Source organism: Melanotaenia boesemani, chromosome 15 (genome assembly GCF_017639745.1).
Source record: "Melanotaenia boesemani isolate fMelBoe1 chromosome 15, fMelBoe1.pri, whole genome shotgun sequence".
In the NCBI taxonomy this organism is placed as follows: domain Eukaryota; kingdom Metazoa; phylum Chordata; class Actinopteri; order Atheriniformes; family Melanotaeniidae; genus Melanotaenia; species Melanotaenia boesemani.
Window position 1 is genome coordinate 17,687,885 of NC_055696.1, and position 17,144 is coordinate 17,705,028.

Here is a 17,144-nt window from a genome sequence, read left to right on the forward strand (position 1 = left end):
CCAAGCCTCTAGAGCTTTCAAAGTGCCCACATATTTTAAACTCTGTTATAGTATATTAAATCAGTATAACTATGATATAAAACAGTGTAAATCTTAGATGGAATCTATTTATTCTTGTTTACCTCTCACATGCATGACAGGCTTTTTGATTACATACGTGTAATTTTATTTCTGTCACACACACCAATTCAGTGTGTTCCTCAGGAAGACTTCAACATGTGGACTGAATGAACTGGGGCTCAACCCACTAAACTTTGATTCTCCTGAGCTGAAGACAGATGTGGGTATAAACAGAAGCATCACACTGATTTTAGGCTGACAATAGTTTTTATTAAACTAAGAGGTTTTCTGAGTGTGATCAGACTCACATGGTGTTTTTCTCTCCATTTTTCCTGGAGTCTTAATTTGCAGAGCAGCAGAATCGATTAACAAGTAATGCGAAGCAGTGGTGACGCATTGCACTTTGATTTTTGTTAAAGATTTTTTTGTTGCAAATTAGATCCAAGTTGTGAGGGGAAAAAATGTCTTGGTGGAGATGAAATACTGCCACTGTGAGAAACTCAGCAAAGTGTGTTTGTGAGCAAGAGAGAGTGCATGTGATTTGTGGATACACACACCGTCTTCTCTGCTTGACAGCATTAGAGTCATGATCTCCTCATGTGGTCCCCAGCTAACTCCAGCAGTACTCTGTCTCTCCCTCCCTCCCCTCTCTGTTACATGTCTGTCTTTGCAGTTGTCACCTCCAATTTCAGCTTCAATTCAGTACATCTCCCATTGCTCCAGCTGGTACACACACACACACACAGATATGGTAGTCCGAGCTGAGGAAAAATTGGAATCTTGAGAGAATATTGGAGACTTTTTATCTTCATCTTCTGCCTCACTTTCACTTCATCCTCATTCCACCCCATACTGTCAGTCCTATCTATTTTATTATTTTCTGAGCTCTTTCTCACACACACACACACACACACACACACACACACACACACACACACACACACACACACACACACACACACACACACACACACACTTTCACTCTTCTTTTTAAGCCAACTCTTCCTTTGTCTCTGTCAGTCAAATTCACCCCAGGTGCCTTTATTTTCTGTCCATCTCCATCTGTCCTCCTGCTCTGTATCTTAATCCAACCGGCTGAGAACTTGCCAGTAATGGAGTGGCGCATGTTCGAGTGCTAAGCCTGCTCAGTGAGCTCAACTCTGCTGAACAAGTGCATACAGCTTTCACATGTGTTGGTTTGCATGAGTTTGTCTTTGTACTTGTTGTTGTGGGCTTGTCTCTTCACAAATGTGTGTTTGTTAACTTGTGTGTACATGCATTATTGTCTCTGTATGCTTTTCCTGACGCTGTCCATGGCTTAAGACATTAGAGCCAAAAGTGACCTGGATTGATCAAAGCTTTCTCCAGGACTACAGGGCTAAATCTGGAGCCTTGTGTGTGTGTTTGTGTGACTGTGTGGCCATTTTCAGACATCAGAGCCCATGTACACCTAGCTATCGTGATGAGCCTCCTTGCAGTTATTTTATTCATTCTAGCTCTCTTCGATTCAAAATGAACATTTTGTTAAAAGGAAAGAAAAGAAAGAAACGGGAGGACACCTTAAAAAGAGACAGAAATGGGTTAAAGTCAAATGAGAAGGTGACAGAAACAGAGCACAGTAGTGACAGGGGAGCTGTAGAGTGGAGGGAGATAGACAGAGACAGAGTTAATTACCATGAAGGCGAGATGGGTCGAGAAGAGATAATGCAGAGAAACAGAGCAGATAGTTTCAGAAAACCAGCGGAAATCAGATTCATGCACTAAGTTAAGTGCTATATCAAAGACAGACTAACTCATTGGTGCTGTGAGACAGTAGCTGCATTGTTCTCCTGTGTAGAGGTGCACTGCTGCTATCTGTGATGTGGTTTCTGGGTTAACAACCTGCTGCAGAAATCAACATAGTGTCATCTGTGATGCCTGAGGACATTCTCCAGCTAAATCTCCTATAAATGTGTAATTATGTACTAAATCCATAAGCAGGGGGAATCCCAGCATAGAATTTACCTTTTTTTTTTTTAATAAATAAAAAAAAAATCTGATTTAATATTCACCACTTTTATTCTGTCCAATCTAAAAAGAGCATCCATTGTTGTTTTAAGACCCACACATACAAGCATGTGTGAAGTTCTACTCGCACTTTTCAGCTGACATTGATGGTGGTTCAGCTCGGCTGTACTTCTCAGGTCATGTCAAGTCAGTTCGTCACTGCTGACATCTACAGGCCAGCGGTGTTAATGTCAGGTACCCCGACAGTGACCTCAGTTTTCATCACCGTGGCTGTATTTGCTCAGCTCAGAGGATCTTAGAGCTGCTACTAGCAGAAAAGCAAGGCAGTAGAAATGAGCTGGCAGCTTGATTGCCGGAGGTGGATTTATGATACTTGACTCTGGGCCTTGTGCCCCATCTTGATACATTATCGTAAAAATGTTATGACACAGGATATTAGTTGGGTGAAGTGTGCATTTCTTTGTGTTTTTGGTTGCCAGATTCTCCCATACGTCGATCTTGAATGGTGCATCTTTTTTAGAGCTGACAGCTCTCTTTCTTGTGTTCTTTCATCTTTTCATGACAAATAAAAATATACCTTCTTTTTAAAAAAAAAAAACACTCTTTACTGTGTAAACAAAATTTCCCTGCTGATTGCCATTTTCCAAAAAAAAAAAAAGAAAACTAGCTTGATATAGCTATTATGTTTACTGTTAAAATATACATCACAGTTGTCTTAAAATATTCATCATGCTTTGTTTTTCTTTGTTTATTGTACCTGCTTTAATTATCGCCCTTATCAGGATTCATCAACTGCATCATATTTTAATTACTGAGACGATTCATTTATCCTTTTTATTATTCATTGAAATATGTTGTACTCATTTTTCCTGTCTATCTCTGCATGTCATTTAGTGTGCATGCCTTAGTGTGTGTGCTTATCTAGGCTCCATCGTTGGCCATATAGCCTCTCTCAAATCCTCTTGGTCTCTCCTGTAATGAACAGTATGTATCTAACCACGTGCAAGACTCTTTTTGTCTCTGTTTTGTGGCTATTTAGTAAAATCTCAGGTGTTTCCTGCTAATTCATTATTAAATTCGGAGTTTACAAGCAAACAACTCCTATGTAAAACGCTGTAGAGTCTGAAAACTGATGCAATGACTCGTTTTTGGTGACAAATGTATTTTTTTGCGCCATCCTCATTTCATTCTCTTTTTTTTTCAGTATTTTTGTCCCTTCAGGTTCCTCAAACCAACTACTTCATTGACCAACAATGCATTGAAGATTATCCCAGCAACATAATGCATTTAGACAAACCGGTCAGTGTTCTGTGCAGCTAAATGGCAAATCTGGCTTTTAAGAGTCCATCTCTCCACTAAGGAAATTGGTAGAACGGAGCATTCAGTTAGTTAATCACATTCTTAAAACTGCTGCAAAAGCAGGTTTTCCAAATCAAACTTATTTGTTATAGCAGGTTTGTTTTGGTTGCAGGGACTAGAGCTGGTTAACAGAAAAACTAATTATAATGCAGAGCTGCTATTTGAATGTTGTTATTCATCCACATACATTTACACATATTGAAAATGCTGGTGTGAATACAAACCAGTTTTAACCTCATGTCATAACGAATCGTATGATCCAGCTGTATTCTTTTGACCTATAGTTTTATTTTTAAGCAGCTAAGCTTGTATTAACTGGATATTTATCTACCTCCAGGCCTTGATCCTCGTTGATTCGCTCCATCTTTAGCTGCTGCATCTTACTTAAACCAAATTTCTGTTAGCCTCTCATTACAACAGATGATAGGTTCATTTCTCTGGAGTAAATCAGACTCCTGCAGCAGTGAAAGCCCACTGCTTCTATAATTGTGCCCACTCTTTGACATGATAGAGTTCTACAGCTGAAGGAACCTCACACATTTATATTTAATCTCCTAGCTCTCATCCTTAATGCATGAGGAAAATGGGAGACCCCTCTCACCCCACCCACAACCCCTGGTTTGGCCTGCTGGGAGAGGAAAAGTGGGGGATTAGAGCAGGATTAAGTCTGTGGTGTGAATAGGAGCCATGAGACCTTCACTTCCCACTTTGCTAGATTCCTCCATGCCATCTTGTACATTCTCATGTACTCACCACTCTGCCATCATCCTCTGTTCTTCCATTCAACTTTTATCCAAATTTGTTTTTATTTAGTTTGTTTTTGCCCTGCAGCCTGTTGGGTAGCAGTGTAGGATGTCACAGCTGCTCTTGCAGAGTCTTCTTGGGATTTTATTGTGTTAAATATCCCCCTTTCTTTCACTTATTTTAAGCATAGCTGGTGGATTATCAGACTAATCTGTATTAGTAGATAATTTAGTAGATGTTTTTACCATCAGCCACCTCAAAAACATTGGGTTGTAATGGGGGATAAGCGTGTCTTTAACTTCTCTCACAGCATGACACAGAACTTTAACCTCACCTCTAAAGTCTGTGATATATACCTCTTCTTTCCATCTAAATCACTTCTACAATCATCGTCTTGAACACTTTCCGCACGAGGAGAAAACAAGTTAATTAAATGAGCTTTTGAGGATGTTTTGTAATGTTAAATGAGGACTGTGAATTTTTGTCTCTTAAATTTAAATATTAAGATATTTTAATATGACCCAAAAGACTCAGTCCTGATGGCTGATTATTCTGTTATTGTACAACTAAATGTCTTATAATTTAAAGGTTTCCACTGCTACAACCGGTCGACCACATAGAGGATGAGTGATAGATGTAATATTTTTTAAACCTCCTGTTTCTGTTTTTCTTCTGTGTTTGAAACACGGACCTGATTCAGAGTCTGTCCCTGTGAATTCTTGTGATCATATTTAATGAACATAGGATGCCTCATACCTCCTCCATCATACAAAAATCAATATGTATTTAAGTCTGATGAAATTAGTAATCATTCTCTGTCCTTTCTCCTGCTTTTTTCTGCCACTTCTCATTCACAAACAAACACAGTAAACTTCCAATGAAGGTTGTTGGTCAACAACAAGCATCAGGACTGCGAGTGGAGGGTTGCGTATAGGTGCTATTTTGTGTAATTCGGTCGATAAAACCAGCCGTGTTAAGAATGCGTGTTGTCTACTGGTCGATGTTTGAATCACACAATATATTACAATGCTGTACTTAATAGGAAATGGATTTTACTCAAATGCTCCTCCGGTCAGGACTTGCACTTCATTTCAGAGTCATTACGTGTATGTAAATGTTGCAGTAGCACACTTTTAAGATACAAATCCTGCTGTTTAAGCACTATTACGATTTTAATAGCGTTATTTACATTGTGGTATTGTTAACTTACATAAATCAATGCAAAACATATTTTGTTTAATTAGAAAACTATATATTATCTATAGAGCAGCTTGCTGGAGAATTAAGGCTGAAAATGTTTTTTTTTATATTTAGATTTTACAGTAAAACTTTAATGATAAAAACGTGAATGTAGTCAAATCTGCGTACATCTGTTTCTTGATGTTGTTTATATGATATCTGTGCACTAATAAACCTGACTACTGCTTATTAATAAACCTCACATTAAGAACAAGCCATTGAACTTTTTAAAATCCCCCCGTCAATACTGTTTTTTTTTCCCCTTGTGGGTTTGAAGATAGAGGGGCTTAAGTGCTGATGAGGATGTACGGTACAACAGGCCTATTAGGAGAGAGCACTGAGGGGGCAGAACCCCCAGACTCAACTTCGTTAATATTGCATGTTGGCACCGTGGTTTGCGCTCAGCCTCAGCCAGCTTCCAAGCCCCAGTTTGGCTTGGTGTGACTTTGCTGATTGGAGTGTTAAAACGACTGTTTATGTGCGTGTTTGGACGGCCAGCGCTGTCCGGTGTGGCGATGGAGGAGATGTGCTGCAGGTTGTCTTGGTGTCGCAGGAGGACGTCTTCCCTCACCCTGACTTTGCCCAGATCCCAGCTGGTGAGACTTTAGATTTGAAGGTTGTAGAAGAAGCAGATGTGGTTCTAGACACAGTTGTTCATGATGGGCTGCCCTAATTTTTAGTATCTTAAATCATAATTTAAAATCTATTTAAGTGGCTGCATTTTAGTTTTCTGGCCTCATTATTAGTTTTATTATTTATTTGTTCATTTTGAGTAAAACTTGGATCTGGCCTTTGCCGGAACACAATGGAAATGCTGCAGGATTTTAGCTTAGCAGAGCTTCTGGAGCCTTTAACATTTTGTCATCACATCTTCAAAGAGTCAGTGTTTGACTATTGATGCTGACCATCTTTATTTCTACTGAATGTCTTTCTATTGATGTGTTTTGTACTTTGTATTCAGAGATTTTCATATTTACTTAATGAAAGATGAAAACTAATCATCACCGTTATGAATAGATGAGGAGTTGCTTAAAAAGTGGCCAAAATCAGGAAAACCAGCTTGCAAAATGTGGAATACATCTTTGTGTGTGTCTGTGTGTGTGTGTGTTTACAGCAGGATGGAAACTGGAAGTGGGGGTTTATTTCAGGGTCAGAGCATTTTCTCTCTGTCCATGGTGCTGAAGCATTTAAACATGGACTTGTAGGATTTCCATTTAACTCAGTCATACACACTTGTATTGATTAAAAATTTACTATTTAGCAAAATCTTGGCAAATACTTTCAGTATGTTCAGCAAAATGTACTAAACCTTACTGTGTACTCAACAAACTGCAAAGTTCCCCTTTATAACATGAATGTAAACTATGTAAATTGTTTAGACTTCACTAAGTTTGTGTAGTAATTCTTGATTAAATACAAATATTTAGTTATTTTACTGATGCGTTTTAGTTGCTGATCATTTAAAGAACAGTGTTGCTGTTGGTGGTAAATAACACTTCTATCATGTTATCACTGATTTTAATTAATAATTCAAATAAAAAAAATGAAATTATTTTTTGATAAAAGACAACATTTGTCAGAAGGAGACGACTCCTAAGCTTAAATAGACAGAAACCATTGTACTAGCATGGCTCTAGATGTAAGTATCCAATGATTAGGCTGCTTGCGGTGCATATGTTTTTCTTAACCAACCAAATAATCAAACATAGTTTCTGTCAATCATTTAGCTTTATTATTATTATTAATTACTTGTGCAATGCTTACGGGTCATTTTTCCATTGCAGTGCTGCAGGTCTTAGAAATCACAGGACTGGTTTGTCATGTGTTCATGTACATGTGCATTTTACTAAGAATGTGATAAAATAATAACAAAAGGTGGATTTACATTTTTATTTCTTTTTGCTAATGTGCAGACTTTACTTCATTTAAAATTGTTTTTTGTTTAGAAGTTTAATTGTTTACATTAAAATGTTTAGTTATTTTGTTTTTTTATTTTTATTTTGTTGAATGTTTTAGATTGATAAGTGTGACTACATGTATGAACCATGCACATATATGCTGCTTATGTAATAATGAGGCCAGCAGGATTTACCAGTTCATCACCTCCCACCTTCACAGTTTACCAGAAATCATTTCAGTGTTTACTGGATGATTATTTATAGCAGTCTTTAGTATTTTCAGCTCTGACCTCTTTGTGTTAATTATCCTGATGTACAGCATGTCAAGCTGTGCCAGCTCTGGCTTTCAAGCTGATGAAACCGCTGTTTGCGTGCATGTACCTGTGTGTGCGTGCCTGTGTCTGTTTTTTCATGTGTCTTACAGTGAATGTGAGAAAGTATCTGCCTCTTTTGAATCTAATATCTTGATCACTTTTTTTCTTCCTCCTTTCTGCTTCTTGTCTGAATAGCTTCCGGCTGACCTCAATAAGATGCACCTAACAGACCACGCCCACCAGCAGGTGATGCACATGGCTCCAAGCCAATCAGGATGCAGCATAGCAAGTGATTCAGGGAGCAGCAGCCTGTCGGATATTTACCAGGTGGGTACCTTTGCGCTTGTAAAAATTATTCCTCGTGTTTATTAGACTGCACAGATGACCCAAAAATGCAAAATCTCCATCACTCCATCACACATATTCATACAGCGTCTTAAAAGGCGTCATCACCTGGTATTTTTTATGCATCCACTGTCCTCTAAGTGTCTTTAAGTATTTTTTTAAAACACTTAAAGCATGACTTTAGGCGTGGAAAAGGGGCTCACTTATTCAAATAGCCTCCTGTTACGAAATCACAGGAGCAAATCAAAATCACGCGTTTGCGAGAGTTTACCCTTGTTGGCGGTTCTGCTGTGAACAAAGAGCCCAGACGGAAAAACTCGACCGGCTTTCAGGGAAGTTAACACTTCAGTCCAACACCAATACACATGTTTTAACTTGAAAAAGTGCAATTTCCAGGTGATGACTCCTTTAATGTTTAGCACTGGTATCAATATGATCTTTAAACTTTAACCAGGTTGTTGTTGCATAAGTTTTTTTCTGTGACATCTTTTGCTTAATTTGTCTGTCTCAGAATAAAAATATCTTTTGATGAATAAAAAATTATGGCTTTTCTCTCCCCTTGACACCATTAATATATGAATAGTGATAAATAATGAAGCATGTCTAATCTGGTGTCAAACCAACTGTCAGCTGTCCATTAATACACATGTGGTTTGCTGGGGGAAAAAAAAATTCTGATATGTAATCTTGTTACTCTTGATTTGTTTTAATTTTACCACTTACCTGTAGCTTATCAATCAACCTCTCACCTTTACTCCACATAATCCTTCTCTTCTCACTAATTATTACACATCATCTGTGCATCCTGGTGATTCCTCTCCCTCTGAACTTCCTGCTGCGGATTAAAGGTCACATGTAGAAAATAAACTTAACCTTTCAAGCTTTCAATCTTTACCTGTAGTATCGGTGTATGAGCTGTTAAATTGTCGGTCCAGCAGGAAAATTGATATCTAATGTTGAGAAATCGTTCTGCTGGAAGTGCTTAAAATTGCCGATTTAGTTGTTGGTATGGAAGCCAAAACAAAAAATGGTGTTTTTAACAGAATTTAAGAAGAAGTTGGCAAAATATTAGAAAACAATTTTTAATCGTTTCTAAGGAAAATTGGAGCCTCCCAGCTTTGTTTTTCTTTTGATTGTTGATGGCATTGAAGGCTGTCTCTGCAGGGACATTCTGCTAAATGCGAGAATTACCAGAAGCTTTTGCTGCTACGGCATGTTCTTTTATAATCCTGAACTTTTTGTTTGCCTTCTCCTGGGACTATTTCTTTGACACTGGATCAGTTTAGTGAAGGAGAGTATCATCACAGGTTGGAAATATTTTTAAAACTAAGCAGCAAAATGGGTAAATTAGGACTTTCCCTCAAAAGCATGCCCTTATATATACGTAGTGCTACCAGATTGTTTTATCTGCAGTGGACATTATTGTGCTTCTCTTTTTCTGTACTCATGTTGGCCTATTAAGGCCATTTTCTTCCAGTTGATGCATGATGTTTGAATTTAGACCCCCCATCTGCTCATTAACCGCCCCGTAGAGTTAATGTTTGTGCTCTGCTTTTAGTGCCTGTGGAGTGAAAGCTTTATGCATTGTTTGCAATTATTTGTAAAACAAACAAACAAAAAGTTTGTCTAAACATTAACAAAGCATTATAGGTATGCCATACTTTGCAAAGCCAAAAGTAGACCAGAGTCTTTTTGGCTGTGGGCGATGTGAATATTGTTGTTAGTGTGTGCAAGGCGTGTGCCCAGCAATGTGTTGCTCGTTCAGACTTGTGTGCGGAGTTACGTCTTAGTATGACTGTATGGGACACAACAAATATAATAAAGTATATTCCTCTACAAGGAATCTGTAAATCAGTCTCTTAAGAGGTTTTATCCTCTTCCACAATTAAATGCCAGACTTTTGTTCTTGTTTTAAATCTGTTTACACAACCCTGAACACTTGTTTAGGCCTTCCTCCCAAAAGTACTAAACCTTATTAGTGACAGTTATTCAACTTTGTTAAAGTTAATCAACAGCTACCTGACAAAGACAAAAGCTCTTTTTTGTTTTTTTGTTTTCTTGAGAAACAAAGATTGTCAAAGTCTTCTGTACTTTTGGGTAAGCTAAGGCCAGGCTTACACTCAAATAAGCAAACGTATCGCCTGACACAAGACATTCAAATCTAAAGAAGTGAAAACCTTCACAATTTGAAGCTGATTTTCTTGCATTCATTTCCCAACTAAGAGTGCTCTACAATCTACTCTCCGTTTTTGTATCTGCATCACCCTCTTTGTGGCATTTCTGAGCATTCAACTCTGTGTGCTTTGCAATAAAAGGCTTTTCTTAATCGTAGGGCGTTTAAATGTCTTCAAATCAATAACGTAGAAAAGAGAGCATGATAAGCGAGTCATCTAATCATTTAAATCCCTCAGCTTGTTTAATCTCCTCACTTAAACAGAAAGTTACATAAAATCCTTTCTTTCAGCCTCCACTGTTCCTCACACAGCTTTGCAGCGACTGTTATGTTGGTTCTTCCTGTTTGTGTGTGTGTGTGTGTGTGATGTAGAAAATGTTCTTTTTTTACACTAGCCTGTTAGCATGTTAGCTTTCATTATGGGAGCCAGTGAGGTTAGTTTGCTAATTAGCTTGTTTATGAGGTGATGTGATCTGTGGGCACAGCTGGCCACAAATAATGAGGTTTGCTTTGTGGAGGAATGTAAACAATTATGCTATTTTTTTTCCCTCCACCAAGGTAAGAGTTGTGGCAGTGGGATATAGTTCTGACTGTTTGTGAAAAAGTTTATGCAAAAAGTGAATTTTATGAAACTTGATGAGGAAAACTCACCAAAGGTTGTGCAGATTGGGATGACTTGGAGAAATTGCAAAAGGAACATTGGCAGAGAATGTATTAATACCGGTACATAGTATAGATTTAATTTATCCTGAATAATATTTATCAATATTTACTTAAACAAAACTTTTAAGAGTAAGCTAATTGAGCTGAACATTGTAGAAGAATGAAAAAGAGTAAAACAAACAAAAAAAAACGAAAACTGTAGACAGAAAAAAAAACATTTAATAGTTGTTTTAACTGGAACTATGAAAAGAGACATAGAGGACATATACAACCAATGATGTTTTACATTTAGAGTATATAGCATTAAGCTAATATGCAACTCTTGAATATTTTGCACAATTTTCCAGCGGTTTTGACTCCTCTATACTCCCACCGCGGTTCTATAAAATGCTAAACTGATGCCCCTTATCTATAAGAAATGTCCTCCCAGCTCAAAGTTGCTCTGAATTCAGTGGTTTGGGATTGAAAGGGCAAATTCTTTTGAATGACTGGTGCTCTCAGTGGGACAGATATGTCAGTGCAAGTGTGTGAAAAGGAATGATATAAGGAAAATGATATAGAGAAATGCTGCTGTTTTATGAAATATTTTTAAGAAAGGTTTGGAGTCAAGGGCAATTTTTTGCATTCGTTTTTGTCTTCACATTGATGCCTTGATAAATCCATGAGCTAAATTTCCTTCAAGAATCAATAAAGTCAAATTCATTAAATCATTGCAAGTCATTATTTAATACATTACATAAGTCATTAATCATCGGTGTGATGAGGACTTATATTTAATTGTCTTTAGTATTCTGTCTGGCTTGTCTGTTCACATCTATTAGACCAAAGTAATTGCATCCGGTGCGCTGGGAGAAGGAAAGGCTGAGCAGCTGCTCTCTTTCTGTTGTCTTCTAAATAGCTTGTCCAACCTAATTTATGAAAACAAGAGTGGACCTGTGTCTGAACTTGGGATGCACTGTGGGCTCAATCACCTTGCCTCAGAAAAGCCTATAAAACCTTTTGGCTGTCTTCCAAATCTCCAGAGAATCTGAGACCACAACTGCATCGCTCGTTAAAGAGTCCATCCTTTAGCATTTAGACCAGGACATTAACTTTTTCCCAGCAGCTACAACAGCTAACGTATCCTATCTAAATCTTCTCCATGCTGCTCTGCTACAGCTGCCACAGAACATGTGAGGTCTCCATCCTAAAGTCTTAGTGGAAGAGTTGCTTTCCTTTAATCTTGTTCTGATACTGACAGTGAATTCTTAAAGCAGCAAATTAACATGGTTACATAATAAAAACAGAAAATTATTAGTATTATAATTACTTTCATTTTCTTACATATTCCATTCCATGAATGTGTTTTACATGTGTTGTTAAAACACACGTCAGTGAATGAAAATATGAATAAATGAAAACTATGTTAATCCAGACTCCCAATTATAGTAATCTACTGATTACTTGATCATTTGAATTCCTCTCAAACATAAAGTGCAGTTCAGAAGGGAAGAAAAAAGTGCTGCAATTGGTCAAAAACACAAGTAATGCAGCCAAAATTACATTAATCCTCTAATCAGAGTGCCTTAATTACTTTTCAGACTCCAAAGTAAGATTAAAGACTCTCTGTAGGAAGTAACCTTAAAAGTCATCATAGTTTATCAGTAAAAACATAGTTTTAAAAACATTGATTTAATTACGTCCTCTTAGAAATTGGCACATTATGACCCTGATTTACTAAGATTCCTGATAAAGAGTGTGCGCACGCAAATAGATTTTACGTGTTGCTTGTTTATGATTTGTGGCCGATCAACTAGGAATGTTTGCTATATTGATAACAGGCACAAACAGCAGTATTCAAATGAGGAATCAGCATGCGTTATGGTTTTTGAGTTTAGAAGCAGAGCAGGAAGGTTGCAAATGCTAAATGAAATTCGACCCGATGGCGATACAGAAAGAGTATTTGGACAAGTATTTGCTTAACAGTAAAATATTTAATCAGTCTAAACAAATGAGAGGAATTGATGTTATTGTCTTTATGTTCTAGTAAATATTTTTCATCCATATTTTTATTTTTAAATAGCTGTTTACGGAATATTTAATGACACCCGGCCTCTGCAGCATCCTTACCCAGGCCTGCTGAATTGATGTGAGCTGATCTCAGACACATATCACTCCAAGCTGAACGCAATATTTATTGCAGGTTTTTCTTATTTCATAGCCATATTTAATTCCTTATAACAAAGCAGGATGCAATAGTCTTAAGAATGAGGAAAACTCCTGTTGCTATCAAGTTTGCACATGGTTTTGGACACTCACACCTTTAATAGATCATCAGGCCCTTTGAGGATCAGAGCAAAGAGAAGGCATATTTCACTTCTACTACACCTCTCTGAGCATTTCCTCCTGCATTCATCATTTAGACAGAATTTAAGAAATTTGCGTTGTCCTGGTTTACTGTAGTTGTCAAAAAATTACAGAACTGTTTGATTCAATAAATGTTGAATCTTGAATTTGGTTCCTTTTAATACAAAAATCTCTTTTGTATCTCCGTCTTCTTTTTGAGCTCATTTCTTGTCCTGTAGTTTCACACGATCACTTGTTGAGTGACTCTTAAGTATAATTCATATTTTTCTGAAAAGCAAACAATCATTTTTTTAGTTACACAGTTTTAAATCAATCAAATGTGATTAAATTTAACAAAAATCTCTAGGAAGGGAGGTTTCACAGCCAATGTTGAAAAAATTGGGTTTATTTTCTTCTCAGTTCTGTTACTAAACCATCTCTGATCTCTGTGTCTTTTTTTTCCAGGCCACAGAGAGTGATCTGGGAGATGTGGACCTGTCAGGACTTCCAGAAGCTGCAGTAGACAGTGAAGAAGAAGAGGAAGAAGATGAAGACCTGGAGAGAGCTTCAGACACTCTTTTGGGCCGAGACTTGGTTCGAGAGTGTTTGGAAAAAGATCCAGCAGACCGTAACGATGATGACATCGGTCAGTGCAACCCCCCTGCACTGCTACATGTTTAACTTTTACTTGAAACGTTCATTGCTAATTGTTTTCCTTGAAATACAAAAATGGCCATCAATGCACTTAAATCAGTGGATGGGAGGCCTTGCATGACTGAAAAATGCAAGGCTTTCGTAATCAAGTCAGCTTGACGGTCACATGATAAGCTGCTGCATTTTTAATTTAGCTTTACAGGTAAAAAGATGTTTTAAACTCACTCGTATCCATTTAGTTTCTAAAGTTACACCGGGTTAGAGTTACACCACACCGAGAACAATAACTATGTAGATGGGTGTAAATATGGCACACACCAACTTCAAAGACAGTAACAGTAATTACAGCCAATAACAGCTGGGGTCACCCTAGCCCCATCTAACCTGGTTCTAAAAGATGGGCAGCTCCAACTTTTGCTTACTTTCATTTATATTCGTTATAGGAAGAATATCCATCTCTCCCAGTCTAACACAGCTTCAACTGGGCGAGAGACTGTGGTTTAGTACTCAGTGAGTCACAGCTAGGCACAACAACTCCAACAGTCAGTTTAGAATCACTAATTTTAAGATGGTGGGAAGATGCCCGAGAACCCAGAGATAACCTGCATGTGTACTCTTTGCAAGTTTAATTAACATATAAGGCCCAAACTGCAACACAGTGCCAGGTGATCTTTGGTGCTGATAGCGTCTCTGGTTTGTCCTTTATGACAGGAGGTCATTAAACTGAAACTGGCTCATACAAAAGTATCCACAAAGAGTTTAATTCTTTGGAATAATCTCTAAGTATCTTAACTCAAAGAAACACTGCTAGTGGTATTAGAAAATGTGGCTGTAGCAGGTCGTATATAAAGCCAAACGAAGTGTGTGCCCTGGTGCGATCACACATTTTTGCACAGCCCATGTAGCACTACTGGTTAACAACCTTTACGTACTAGAAGTTGCTTGAACCAAAATAAAAAGCGGTCTTGTAATGTTGCTTCCACTCTTTGGCTGACTTGAGATGTCTCTTGCTATTTTTAGGCCATCAATCATTCAAAAAGTACACACAAGGGAGATAGTAGCTCACTCTCATAAAGACCCCCAATGGTGGTAGTGCAATGGTGTCTAAACCACAGTGCCCTTCTGAAGTCTATTTTTAAGTCAGCAATCAGAGAGACAGCCTCATTAGCGGGACCTGATGGGGTCCTGGAGGAGAAGGTGACCACATCAGAGAGCTGGGGGGAGTTGTAAAGACCTAACCTGCTGTGTGCCTGCCGGGTGGCTGAACTTCTCGTGGCCTTCGCCATTCCAGTCCCAGCGCTTTCAGTAAAAATGCATAATGTAGAGTGGAACTGAGGGGAAAACATATCTGAGCCAAGTTGGCACTTTTAAGTCCTTCATTATGGTTTCCACTCACTGGTAATAAACATTTTCCAAATTGAATGTAACTTTAATGATGCAGTGTTTTTCTCATCTGACAATCTGTTATTTTAAACTGTTAAAAGTGATCAAACTCACAGGGGTTGAAGGAACACGGAGAGGCAGAGGATAGCAGCAGGCTGAATAAAAGGAAGAAGCTGAGGCCGACGGCACAGTGAGCAGATTGAAGAGAGGTCACTGTGTTCTCAGCTTCAGCACAGAGGAGGATTAGAAAGAAAAGAACAAGTTGTTCCAAGTTTCTCAGCAGTAACATTTTAATTAAGATGCAGCATGTCTTTGTTATTTGTTTGATGGATTTTGAGAAAAATCAAGAAACCCTTTGTCCTTTGTCTCTGGCTAATTGCCAAAAAATTTAATCTGAACATGTCCAAGTGTTTGGAAACAGAGAAATGGCTTTTTAGACTGACATTTTTTAGATGTTCATCAGCTGCGAGATCCAAGTGGCAATTCAGGTTGCCATGGTGACATTAATTCCTGTCTGAGTCTAAATGAAATTCACTCAAATTTTGTCTTAAAATCTTGTTGTGTAAGAAAAACCTTAGCTCTACATATCAGCATTTGTTTTTGAGGTGCACAGCATGTGAACATGAAGGCGAGTTTCTTTGTATTGGAGTCCGTGAAGCAGTAAACATAGTACAGCCTTTGAGTGGCATCCATGTTATAGTCAGCGAATACATGGCAACTCTTGGGATGCTATAATTGAAGAATCATATTTAGGGATCTCAGAATGTGGCAGTTAACTTTTTGTTTGCTTGTTTGTTTGTTTAGCCCTTTTTACACTGGCCAGAAAAATCAAACTAACTGCTAACTTTTAGTTTTTCTCTGTAACATGAATGTCATTAATTGGAATGAAATAGATGGAAGCTACTGGACCAGTTGTTTTAACAGCGTAATTGCTGAGGGTAAATATTCTCCTACCGGTACCGGACAGGATCTACAGTAGTAATTTTTTTTCAAACTCATATATGTTTATTTTAAAAAAACTGAAATCAAATCAATACCTGAGTGTACCGATACCCTTTATCTTAAAGCTTTTCTTGGTCTAAGATGTTTTGCATGTGTTTGATACTGACAGCTACCCTGCTGATTTCTCTGAGTAATGTTTGCTTGTAAAAACACAATTTATGTGCTTCAATAGTTTTTTTTTTTTTTAATTTATTTTCTCTTATGTGCTGCTGTTTGTGGAAAACTTAGCTGGATTCATGTTGCCTCGTGTGCATTTATTATAAAAATCCTGATTCAGTTTTTCTTTGTTTTCTTTTTATCTTGTTTCATCTCTTTGTATCTGTTTTTCTTTTTTGTGCGAAACAGAGCAACTGCTGGAGTTCATGCACCAGCTGCCTGCTTTTGCCAACATGACCATGTCCGTGCGGAGGGACTTGTGCAGCGTTATGGTGTTTGAGGTGGTGGAGCAGGCTGGCACAGTCATCCTGCATGACAAACAGGAGGTAGGACTGGATCACGATGAATGCTGAAACACAGTTAGAGTAAATTGCATTTGGAATTGGAATTTTTTATTTTTGAAGAATAATTGAAGGATGTAAAAGATGAAAAGTATGTAAACACATCTGCTAATGCTTTTCCTTACCTTCACCATTCTCCAGTCTATCCAAAGCAGAGGCGGGTTTGTGCAGAGCCACTGCATTGAGTGATCCCTGTCAATCACTTGAACTGCTACACAGCTAAATAATTGAGTTACACGCTTTAGAAACAGGAACTCTGTCCTGCCTGTTTGGCTCCATAGACCAGCATTAGAACCAGCACAGCTATAAATGACAACAAACTGCCCGCCACTAAGCCTGCAAGGATGGGAATACAAATCAGTAGCAGGAAACCATAAACACACACGCACACAAAATGTACATGAACAGGCAATGTGCATCGCATGTGTGTATGCGTCTCCATGCTGTAAGGCAAGTCGATTGATGGGGAGTTCTCCTCCAT

The 17,144-nt window shown here is 38.0% G+C and overlaps 1 protein-coding gene across 6 annotated transcripts in view; it reads left to right on the top strand.

The window, feature by feature from the left end:
* The window catches only part of LOC121654158 (rap guanine nucleotide exchange factor 6-like), a 146,467-nt gene that overhangs the window by 84,042 nt on the left and 45,281 nt on the right, over nt 1–17,144 (top strand). For all 6 annotated transcript variants that reach the window (XM_042008128.1, XM_042008130.1, XM_042008129.1 and 3 more), the window contains 3 exons: nt 7,817–7,948; nt 13,593–13,773; nt 16,512–16,648. In XM_042008128.1, the coding sequence (XP_041864062.1) occupies nt 7,817–7,948; nt 13,593–13,773; nt 16,512–16,648 (450 nt within the window). The remainder of the gene's footprint in view (nt 1–7,816; nt 7,949–13,592; nt 13,774–16,511; nt 16,649–17,144) is intronic.